The sequence below is a fragment of the Microchirus variegatus genome (genome assembly GCF_963457635.1).
Source record: "Microchirus variegatus genome assembly, chromosome: 3".
In the NCBI taxonomy this organism is placed as follows: domain Eukaryota; kingdom Metazoa; phylum Chordata; class Actinopteri; order Pleuronectiformes; family Soleidae; genus Microchirus; species Microchirus variegatus.
In genome coordinates, this window is record NC_139804.1 from 37,665,917 (window position 1) to 37,677,728 (window position 11,812).

At 35.8% G+C, this 11,812-nt stretch overlaps 1 protein-coding gene across 1 annotated transcript; it reads left to right on the plus strand.

The window, feature by feature from the left end:
- Positions 1-5,385: 5,385 nt before the first annotated feature.
- On the plus strand, positions 5,386-10,763 carry LOC310924467 (ras-related protein Rab-34-like; the record flags this gene model as incomplete). The annotated part of the gene is made up of 10 exons (XM_083886209.1): positions 5,386-5,460; positions 6,426-6,517; positions 6,634-6,699; positions 7,619-7,720; positions 8,396-8,460; positions 8,612-8,663; positions 8,761-8,842; positions 10,011-10,101; positions 10,485-10,592; positions 10,693-10,763. The coding sequence occupies 10 exons, from the start codon at positions 5,386-5,388 to the stop codon at positions 10,761-10,763; spliced, it is 804 nt and encodes a 267-aa protein (XP_083742335.1).
- Positions 10,764-11,812: the final 1,049 nt, after the last annotated feature.

Consider the following 11,812-nt stretch of genomic DNA (forward strand, 5'->3'; position numbering starts at 1 on the left):
ATTTTATGGGACTGTTTACATTCTGGGTGAGAGTTTACAAGTTTGGAAAAGTTCTCCTGTTGTGTGTCACCGTCCAAACATCAACCCCACACAAATCATTATCAATCAATTCATCAATATTGACCAAACAAAATGGGGTGAAGGATCTTTTTTTTTTTTTTGACACAACACAGTTAGCAGCTCACCAAACTGCAATGTTACTCTAGATTTAGTTTTATGTTAAATGTCAATTTCAGGCATGTGATACAGTGACGTTAGCAACAATTTAAGTTCTCGACTTTGTACGACGGAGTGCTAGACCCATACTGAAGGATTAAGTTGTAATATTGCAAAAATAAAGTTGCGATATTATGAAGAAAAATGTCATAATATATCACAACTTCATTCTCGAATTTTAGTCAGTTTAGTTTACAAACAACTTTGCACGATGGAGAAGTCGCAAATGTTACGAGAATAAGCTGTCTATTTAGTTTTACGTTAAAATGTCAATTTAAGAAATGCGCGACATCAACGTGAGAAACAATTCTACGGTTTTAAGTTAAGTGCTGAAGAAAAAACAAAAAAGTTAGGAGAAAAAAGTCAGAATATTCCCAAAGAATTACAGGAAATAAGTTGTAATACTACGAGGAAAAAGTTCGAATACTGATTTTAAAAATGCGATACATTAAGAATAAACTGTAGATTTAGTTTGATGCTCAATGTCAATTTTTTTTAAAAAGTGAAACATTAAGAGTTTAGATGCAGGAATGGAACAATGCAAATAACCGTGGCATAGACGCAATTATTGGTTAGCATGAAAAACTGGAAATATTGTGACTTTACGACTTTATTCTTCTTATTCTTTATTTCTTCAGTATGACCCTCTGATACGCTGTCATGTCTTTCGCATCAGAGTACAGTATTTAATATTTGGTTGGTTTCTCACACAGTTATGCGCCATCTTGTTTTAAAAAATATATTTAAACCGTCAAAGTTACGTTTGTTCTCACAACTCATGACATCACTGGACTTTTTCATTTTAGCAGCAGGAGCAGATGAGTCTTGGAAGCGTACTGCATTCACCTCAAATATTTTTTTTACGAGAAAAAGTCTTGTAAAAACAGAACCCTAAAAATATCTCATAAAAACAGATTAGAAAATATAAAATATCTCATAAAAACAGACCCGAAAAAAAAATCTTGTAAAAATAGACCCAGAAAAACAAATCTCGTAAAAATAGAACCTGAAAAACAATTCTCGTAAAAATAGAACCCGAAAAACAAATCTTGTAAAAATAGAACCCGAAAAACAAATCTTGTAAAAAAAAAACCCGAAAAACAATTCTCGTAAAAATAGAACCGGAAAAACAAATCTCGTAAAAATAGACCTGGAAAAACAAATCTCGTAAAAAAATAGAACCCGAAAAACAAATCTCGTAAAAATAGACCCGAAAAACAAATCTTGTAAAAATAGAACCCGAAAAACAAATCTCGTAAAAATAGAACCCGAAAAAAAAATCTCGTAAAAATAGACCTGGAAAAACAAACCTCGTAAAAATAGAACCCGAAAAACAAATCTCGTAAAAATAGAACCCGAAAGAAAAATCTCGTAAAAATAGACCTGGAAAAACAAACCTCGTAAAAATAGAACCCGAAAAACAAATCTCGTAAAAATAGACCCAGAAAAACAAACCTTTTTAAAATGTATTTTAGCTAAATGTAATATGCTTCCATAGAGTCTCATTTTGATATGTGTGTATATAAATACGTATATGTGTGTATATATACATATATATACACACATATATATATATACACACAGTATATGAACATTTTCTCTCTTTGTCTCGATGAAGCCTTTTATGGTTGATGAGATAAAATTGGGTCATGAAGTGGTTCGAGGGACCAACACGGACACCAATAAAATCTGGTTGGTGTTTTTAACACTGAGTGGAACCGGAGCCGGAGCCGGAGCTGGATCTGGATCTTCCTGCCGATTAACAGTTTGACAACGTTGAACAGAAACATCACAATCAGCACTTAACCAGACGTGGACTCACAACAATATCTTTGCAGCGTGTGTGTGTGTGTGTGTGTGTGTGTTTTTCAAAGTAATTTACAATCCCCCTTTTTTCATGAATATTAAGACTCCTTTTATTCCCCTCAAAAATACATATACAGAATGTTGTAAATATGTCGTGTGTGGATGTTTCAGTGGATAATATCGCCAAAAACTGTGTGCTGACGGTGTCATTTAAATAAAATTAAAAAAACAACATAAAAAAAACCTTAACGATCAGCACATTTTTGTTTTATTCAAATTCCAGCCAACACGGGTGTCTTTTACCACAGTGCCTTTACTGTGGTAAATATATATATATATATATATATATATATATATGTATGTGTGTGTATATATATATATATATATATATATATATATATATACCTATTTGTATTTGCAAAATATTTGGTGTGTCAGTGACCAAACAACACAAACAAATATTTTCTTTAAATGGTTCAAGTAATTGGACAAATGACAGATTTGAGATTTTATTGCATTTTTAAAAACCTTTCCGGAGATAAAGTTTGTATTTTTAGGGATTTTTCTGTCTGTTTTTTTATTTGCAAATCTATTGACCATGACTGCAGTGTAATGTGTCACATGTCAAAGTGACAACTGTTTTTGTTTTTCAGAGTTCTGTGTTTGTGTTTTTGATTGTTCAGTGTGATTAAAGAAAGTGTTTCAAATCACACAGGGGTTTATGCAGTTTTTCCCAATATTAACTCACTAATAATAACAGATGTTAGTTTTGTCGACTGATTTATTTTTCAACTGGTTGTGTAACCTCTACTTAAATGTCCAGTTTATTTGTTGCAAACTCATGTATGTACACATGAAGTAAATCATCTGAGGAGAAATGGCTGTTGTTTGTAAAATAATGTCAAATTATTATACACCCAAAACACATTTAATTCGTTATACCATTAAAATGATACACTTTTTACAGTGCGTCTATGTTCAGAATATACTTAGACGGTTGCGCCCCCTGCAGTCAAATTATTGGAATTACAGTCACTGGTTTTTCCCTTTTTTTATTCTTCTTTTATTAAAAAAGCAGCCCACTTTAACATAGGTCAAACGGACTATATGATTTTTTTCTCAGAATTCGTGCAGTTGTATTATTTTTAATAATAAAAATGTATTAATAATTAATTATGTATTAATAATGAATAAATAACTATGTTTTTATTATTATTTAATAATATTATGTTATATAGAATATAATATTCTCATAAAATTATTACATTATTATTTATTATCATTATTATTTGATATTATTATTTAAAATCCCTGGTCAGGCTCACCTGCAGTACCTCTAAAGCCCACCAGAGGACACTTTTTTTTGAGGGATACTGCCATTTGTAGTTTTCCCCCCTATTTCCGGTTGTTCCTCATTTCCTCCAGCAGGGGCTGAAAGAGGGAGAGAGAAAAAAAACCCATGGAACAGAGTCATTTACAGTCAAGAGATTCTCCACGCGACAACGAGGACTTCTGAGGATTCGTCTTTTTCATCATCCTGTGGTCACGAACCACACACACACACGCACACACACACACACACACACACACACACACACACACACACACACACACACACACGGCCAACTGTTACGGTTACCGTGGAAACGTGGATTTATTGAACTGCTCCGTGGAAACAGTGACACGAGCCGTGAAAAGTGAAGAAAGAGAAGAAGGTGAGACGATGTTTGTGCCTTTATTTCACGTTAAAAAACCCGAAAAACAGAAAACACGTTGTTTTAACTGCGTTTTAAAAGTACACGTACGTGTTTGTGTGTGTGTGTGTGTGTTTACGTTATTAACCAAAACGTACGAACAAACGGGAATAAAACTTGTTTTCAGTTTTAAAACCGTACACATTGTATTATTTCTGGGGGTTAATTGTGTCTAAAATGGTGTCTTTTCGTCTTCAGCAGAAAGACTCGGATGAACAATAGGATTAAATCACATGTAAACGGATTAAAGTAACTGTGTGTGTGTGTTAGCTCACGTAACTTAGCTAAAAGTTGTTGTTTCCATCATGACACTGTTTGTTTGAGTCTCTGCCTCAGTGTTTCCACATGAGACACAACAAACGTGTGTTTAGTGAGGAGAACAAAACATGGACATAATGCATTCACTTCTCTCTAAATTTAACACTAAAACCAGGTCTTAACCCTGGAAAAGGCCCTTTAAAGTTGTGGGGACCTGACAAATGTCCTCACAAAGATAGGTACACACACATAGTCTGGTTTCCATGACTTCAGAGAACATTATGTCGACTTAAAGGGACACTGTGTAGTATTTATGGGTTTATATAACCCAAAATCCACTTTTCTATACATATTATGTGCTCCTGCATTGCCTAGTCGCTGTATAATAGTTTTTTTTTCATTTTCGTAGTGTTTCAAAAAGTCATGTAAAATAACATGGCCGTGGTTGCATAGCCACTGTTAGCAGAGAGACGCCATGTTTCTACGGGAGCCTGTAAGGACAAACGCGAGAGAACAAATCAAGCGTCTCTTTACTTGTAGCAGAAGTCCCGCCTCCACTCTCTCCGCTTCGTCTGCTACGGCCGCGGTAGCTCCGCCCTCTCTCTCGCGCTCAGGGAAGGGAGGGGGTGAGCAGAGGAGCAGTTCTTTGTTGTAAATTTCAGCCTCTCCTCTAGATGGCACTATAAACTACTTACTTCACCTTTAACTTTAACCATAACTACTACTGTTTTAAAGTAGAAATAAGTAGTTTATAGTGCCATCTAGAGGAGAGGCTGAAATTTACAACAAAGAACTGCTCCTCTGCTCACCCCCTCCCTTCCCTGAGCGCTACGGTGTCTCCGCTTCGTCTTCTACGGCCGCGGTAGCTCCGCCCTCTCCCTCGCCTCACGAACCTCATCTGCTGACACGGAGAAAGACGACGAGGACGACATTTGACCCTCTGAGGACACCGTAGCGCTGAGGGAAGGGAGGGGGTGAGCAGAGGAGCAGTTCTTTGTTGTATATTTCAGCCTCTCCTCTAGATGGCACTATAAACTACTTACTTCACCTTTAACTTTAACCATAACTACTACTGTTTAAAATCTAACATTAATCCAGTGTTTTCTTATCCATATGAGACTTGTATGTCTGTAAACTACTAAATCTTTAAACTGTGTGTTTATACGTGTCAGAAAGTACTGAAAGAAAAACATTATTAAACCTATTTTGTACATGTTTACATATTTTACACACCTAAGAATGCTTTTTTTCCCCACATTATAAAGAAGAAACAGTTCAAATGAGTGAAAATGACTGGATTTTCTCTCTTTCTTCAGCTCTGACCTCTGCTAAACATTTAAACGTCGGCTTCATGTCAGTCCGAGTTTCATCCATGAGTGTTCTTCCTCCTGTACGAAGAGACCGGATCATCGCGCAGCTTCCTCTGGTAAATATCACCCGTGATGATGTAAACGTCACGTGTGTTCAGATCAGACCAGTCCACAGCTTCACACACACACACACAAAGTGCGTTTACATGATTGTTGAAAGTCCGGTTTTAGTCGGACAAAGACATTCGTGGTTTTCTTAATGTCATGAAAACACGTTCGTCCGACTAAAATCGAGCTAGTCTTAGTCGGACTAACATACCTGGATAATGCGATTCATAGTCCGATTACTACTGCGTGCATACTCCGACTCGGCCAGTTGTCCGATTGTCTTAAGGCCACATTATACTTCTCTGACTGCGTATGCGTTATCCGACTGCGTCACCACGGAGACGCCTCGAGCCTTTATACTTCTGCATCGTGGTGACGGATGCGCGCTGCAATTTCCCGCCCGATCAGAAGGGGTCGCTGCGCAAGGTTGTTGTGCTTCTGGCTACAGTGAGCAATGGCGTCCGAGAGAGAAAGAGAGCGAAAGACTGTTGTTGTTGAAACAGTGGCCGTTTGTCACTTTTCTGTGTGACGGAACGCAGTTTTAAGATAATTTGAGGCGATAAATTGTCCATTTAGAGTCTAAACATGTGCTGTGTGTGTTAAGATATGACGTATTTATAGTTTGGCAGCGGCGTTATCGGCGGGGATCAGCTCCGCCTCTGTGGACGCTCGGTGCTCACTGTGAGCCGGCACAGAGCAGCTTCGCTCGGCCTGTCCTGAGGACCAATCACAGCTCTTGCCGTCTCCGTTGTCCCTTGACGGAGTGACGGACACTTAAAAAATATTTTGTGCAGTCGGAGACGACGCAGAGGCTCTTCGACAGGTTCTGCGTCAACGCAGAGTCTCTGCGTATCCTACGCAGAGCACTTTACGCAGAAGTATAAATTGTGCTTTAGTCGGACTATGGTCTCAGCTTGATTACACCGATGCATCTAAACGCCCTCTTCTTCTTCTTCTTCTTCTTCTTCTTCAGTGTTTCAGGAAAGAAGCTGCCCTCCACACTAAAAATGACTTCAACAACAAAGTGAGAACGGCCTGTCAGGAGCAGCGCACCGGCACCGTGGGGTGACTTTATTTAAAGACACAGATTATACTGGATTTTCTTCTTTTCTTTTTTAAAATGTGTTTTATTTTGCACTCCATACTCACTGTGTTCCTTCTTGTTTTGTTCCCGTCAGCAGATTTAAAATCTCAAAGGTCATCGTTGTGGGCGACCTGGCCGTCGGGAAAACCTGTCTCATCAACAGGTAAATACGCAAACACATTCACTGAAGCGTAGAGTTCAGGTTAAAGGGCACTTCTGGGTAATTCTTCAAGGAAAAATGACTTCCTTTTCATCAAAAAAATGGTTAATGTGGCAGCTATAGTCCCGGTTTTTGGTATTTTCTTTTGTTTTTGTCTTCGCTATTGTACTACGACATATGTGGAATGACATAAAAGGTGTATTTTATTTTATGAAATTAAACAATATGATGAAATATGCTATAAAAACTGTATTTATTGCCGCAATTTGTTCTGCATGTGTGTAAAAGTGTGAGTGCCTACTTCCTGTTAGCGCTAATGACACTTAAAATAACATAACAAACATTTTGTAGAATGAGATATATAATGAAAATGTGTATTTTATTGTACAAGATACTGATTCGGGTTATGGAAAAAGTTTGATAGTCAGTGGCTCTTATTTTGAAAAACCCAGGTTGAAAGGAAATGGTGCTATGTAATATTTTTTCTGATGACTATTGTGTGTGAAGTAATGTGTTTGCACATCCCTATTTTATTGAATAAGAAAACATACTAAATGAATGATAAAGGATTAAAAATGTGTATTTGAATTAGATTTGAATATCTAATAAAACGCAAAGATTAAATAAAATGTGTATTTTATTTTTTCGAGGATAACAACTATAATGAAAGATATGGAAACACCTATTTCAAACAAAATGTTAAATAAAAATGAGCGTTTTATTTTTCATAGAATAAATTTGTAAAAATAGATGCAAACTAAACTGCTTGCTGCTGCCACCTTGTGGTAAATTTTGTATGACATATATTATGTAGTCATTGGGGTATAAAGATTTGTTTTTATCAGTGAAATCAGTCGTTGATGAATATTTTTTCTACTAACGAATAGTCACAGTAACTGATTGACATTTGTTTTTGTTCCAGATTTTGCAAAGATGTTTTCGATAAAAACTACAAGGCCACGATTGGCGTGGACTTTGAGATGGAGCGGTTCGAGGTGTTGGGCGTTCCCTTCAGTCTGCAGCTGTGAGTCACATTTTATTCTCTGCTTCATTCAACAGTTTAATTTTTTTGATGTTTTTTGTGTATGTATTTTTTTTATTCTATTGTAAACAATGTTAACTACAATACTAACACTAACACACCTACGGACAAAAATGTCCTCATTGAAACCCATTCAAATCCACATTTATCATGAGAAAAACACGGCCATTTAAGGGTTGAAAACTTAAAAAAACAAAACATGAATGGACTGATGTTGGTTTAAAACATAAAACAAACTTCATTTATGAACACACTTTGGTGCTCTAGGTGTGTTAACGTAACTTTTTAGTCATTTTAGAAGGCAAATCTGTAAAAAGTGTAATAATTACGTTTTGGGGAGAAAAATGGTATCTTAAGTTTTCATCCTAAAGTTAAAGTGTAGTACTTGATATTTGTATTATTTAGTGGCGTCATTTGCTAATTTTAAAACTATAACACAGCAAATATATTTTTAACAACTTCATCTTAAAGCGTAACTAAATTGCAAATCGAACGACAGTCGTAATATCTGTCTGAAAACTTGCTCTAAGACATTTTACCCAAATAGTTTGAGCTGTGCCTTTTGATGAAGATGTGAAATAAAACTTAATAATAATTTTGGTCAAATTATTTGATTATTTTGTGATTACTTGAGCTTATTTTCCCACACACACACAGGTGGGACACTGCAGGTCAAGAGAGGTTCAAGTGCATCGCATCTACGTATTACAGAGGAGCACAAGGTATGTTTTATTGCGTAAAATAATAAAAAAAACATGTATTTACACTATTTATTTATTTATTTATTTCCACATCGTTTCATTTAAAAATAAAAGGCACAAACATGATAGGAATTTTAAAAAACACTGATGAAACATTTTCTACTTCCTCCAGTTGTGATCATAGCGTTTGACGTAAATGACGTGGCCTCTTTGAGTCATGTGAGGTGAGTTGACTGTTTGAAATCGCTGTGTTTAAACTCTCACTGGAGGATTCATTCATCTGTTTATTTTAAAAAACGTTTCTCATGTTTCCGTCTGCAGGCAGTGGCTGGAAGACGCGTTGAAAGAGAACGACCCCACAGCTGTTCAGCTGTTCCTCGTCGGCACAAAGAAAGACCTGAGTGTATGAGTACTTTGATGTTTTTTGACTCTTTATTCATTTTCCAGTTCACATTCAGACATGGTGCTGAAGCTATAAGTACAGTTTGGAACTATTAGGAGATTTTAGAACTACAAGTAAAATTTTGAACTATAAGTAAAATTTTGAACTATAAGTAGATTTTGTAACTAAAAGTAACATTTTGAACTATAAGTAAAATTTGAACTATAAATAGATTTTGTAACTATAAGTAAAACATGAACTAGAAGTAGATTTTGGAACTAGAAGTAAAATTTTGAACTATAAGTAAAACTTGAACTATAAGTAGAATTTGAACTATGAGTATATTTTGTAACTATAAGTATATTGTGGAACTATAAGTACATTTTGTAACTATAAGTAAAACATGTACTATAAGTAGAATGTGTAACTAGAAGTAGATTTTGGAACTAGACGTAAAATTTGGAACTATAAGTAAAACTTGAACTATAAGTAGAATTTGAACTAGAAGTAGAATTTGAACTAGAAGTAGATTTTGAAACTATCAGTAAAATTTGGAACTATAAGTAGATTTTGGAACTATAAGTATATTGTGGAACTAAAAGTACATTTTGTAACTATAAGTAAAACATGAACTATAAGTAGATTTTGTGTAACTATAAGTAGATTTTGTAACTAAAAGTAACATTTTGAACTATAAGTAAAACTTGAACTAGAAGTAGATTTTGAAACTATAAGTAAAATTTGGAACTATACGTAGATTTTGTAACTATAAGTATATTGTGGAACTATAAGTAGATTTATGTACTATAAATAGAATTTGGACCTATAAGTAGATTTTGTAACTATAAGTAAAACTTGAACTATAAGTACATTTTTGAACTGCAAGTTAAATTTGAACTAGAAGTAGATTTTGAAACAGAGAGTATTTGTATGCAGTTATCACTTCCTTCATCACCTCATTGCCTAATTCCAAAATTCCTTTTTATTTGAAATGCTGTCCTTTTCCAGTTTCTACTGTAAACACACACTTTTTACTGGCGTTAAATGTGAATAGTTTGGATTGTTGCCCACAGCGTGAAGCATTTGTGTCCAGACTCAAACCTCAGGAATGTGCTTTCTCGTCCTGTAGTCGACCTCCAGGTCATCCAGTAAAAATCCGTCTCTGGTTTTGTTTGTCTCTCTGTCTCAGTCTCCGGCTCAGTATTCTCAGATGGAACAGGACGCTCTCAGAATGGCACAGGAGATCAGCGCAGAGTACTGGGCTGTGTCGTCACTCACGGGTCAGAGTTTGGATTTAAAAAGCTGAACCTTGAAGCTTCTGGTTGAGTTTTGCACAATTCACAACTCTGTTTGTTTATTTTGTTTGTTTGTTTGTTAGTTTAGTTAAAATTACCCTTAAATGAATGAAATCCATTTTTTAAAATCATTATTCATCATCTGTTGATTTGTTTCTCATTGTTTATATATATAATATAATATATAATAATATTTCCTGTTTTTTTTATTTCAATTTAAAGGTGTATTATTATTATTATTATTATTTAAATCCAAGATTTCACTTATTTCAATACATTTTTAAAAGTCAGACATGTTTTATTCTCAATCTACACTCCAGTCATTTTCATACAGTCCCTTACTGATATAAATCTTTTTATTTCTACAGGGGAAAACGTGAAAGAGTTTTTCTTCCGCGTCGCCTCGCTGGCGTTTGAGATCAACGTTCTGGCCGAGTTGGAGAAAAGTGGCTCGAGGCAAATTGGAGACGTCGTCAGTGAGTGATCTGCAGAGTCGCCCCGTCACCACGGAAACAGAAACCCTCTCAAGAGTTGTTGACGCCCCCTCTAACAACTCTGTTTCTGCTTCTGTTTCAGGAATTAGCAGCAATTCAAACAACCTGAACGCTGCGTCCAAGAAGAAGAAGCAGCAGAACTGCTGCCAGTGAAGACGAGAGCTCGAGGCTGATTAAAGGTACGGACTGAGAAAGTGACTGAGGGGGAAAATAACGTGGCTGCTCTTCTGCTCAGTGAAGGGATTTCTGTGGTCAGGAAGTTTCAGTTTTTTGTTGTTTTTTTTACCCCGGACGTGGACCGAGTTTTCCTCTGTGGGATGTGGATTCCTGTGGTCGTGTCTGGAATTACAGAGTGACACAGAAATGACCGCCTCACTCCTGAGATGCCAAAGAAAGACTGTGGATGATGTTTTTTCTATATGGTTAATATGCTGTAAACTGCCTTTAAAAAAAAAACCACACATAATCACATACTGTAGTATTTTGATGAACCAACCTTCGCTCCCAGTATTTTATGTCCATACTTTTCATCTCATGCTCCAAAAGAAACTACTTTATATATAATAAGTTGACATAGTCTTGCAGTTTTGTTTTTGAGGCCCATCAGGAACTCAATAATATATTGAATAACCACCAGGGGGTGACACAATTGGGTGCAAAAATCACTTTTATAATAGCTAAATTACCGTGTTAACATTTATATGAGAAGTAAATGTTTCACATTTGAACAGTGGTTCCCAAACACTGGGTCGGGACCCACATATGGGTCGCGTGAGATTTTATTTTTGGATTTCCCCCCAAAAAAATGCAAATTTCCAGACTGTTTGATTATGATTTATGTTATTTGTTTTTTCAGTTTCAGTAGATTTACTAAACATCCAGTGGAAGTGGTTAATTTTTACTAATTCAAAATGATATTAGGTGTTACAGATGTGGCGCTAACTTAGCTGCTACCTTATGCATTCATGCGTTATTGTTATTTCTACATCTTTAAAAAAAAAAAAAAGTGGGAGAAAGTTTGGGAAAACGCTGCATTAATGCCAAGTGATGGGACAAGCGTTTCTCGTCTTCTTCTGCCGTATAAAAGCAAACGCTCCCTCAGTCATGTTGACACTACAGCTTTAATAATGCTAACAGTGAGATCTTTACCCGGTTTTAGTAGTTTTAGCTTCTCTCGGACGTTTACAGAAGCTGCTGAAGTC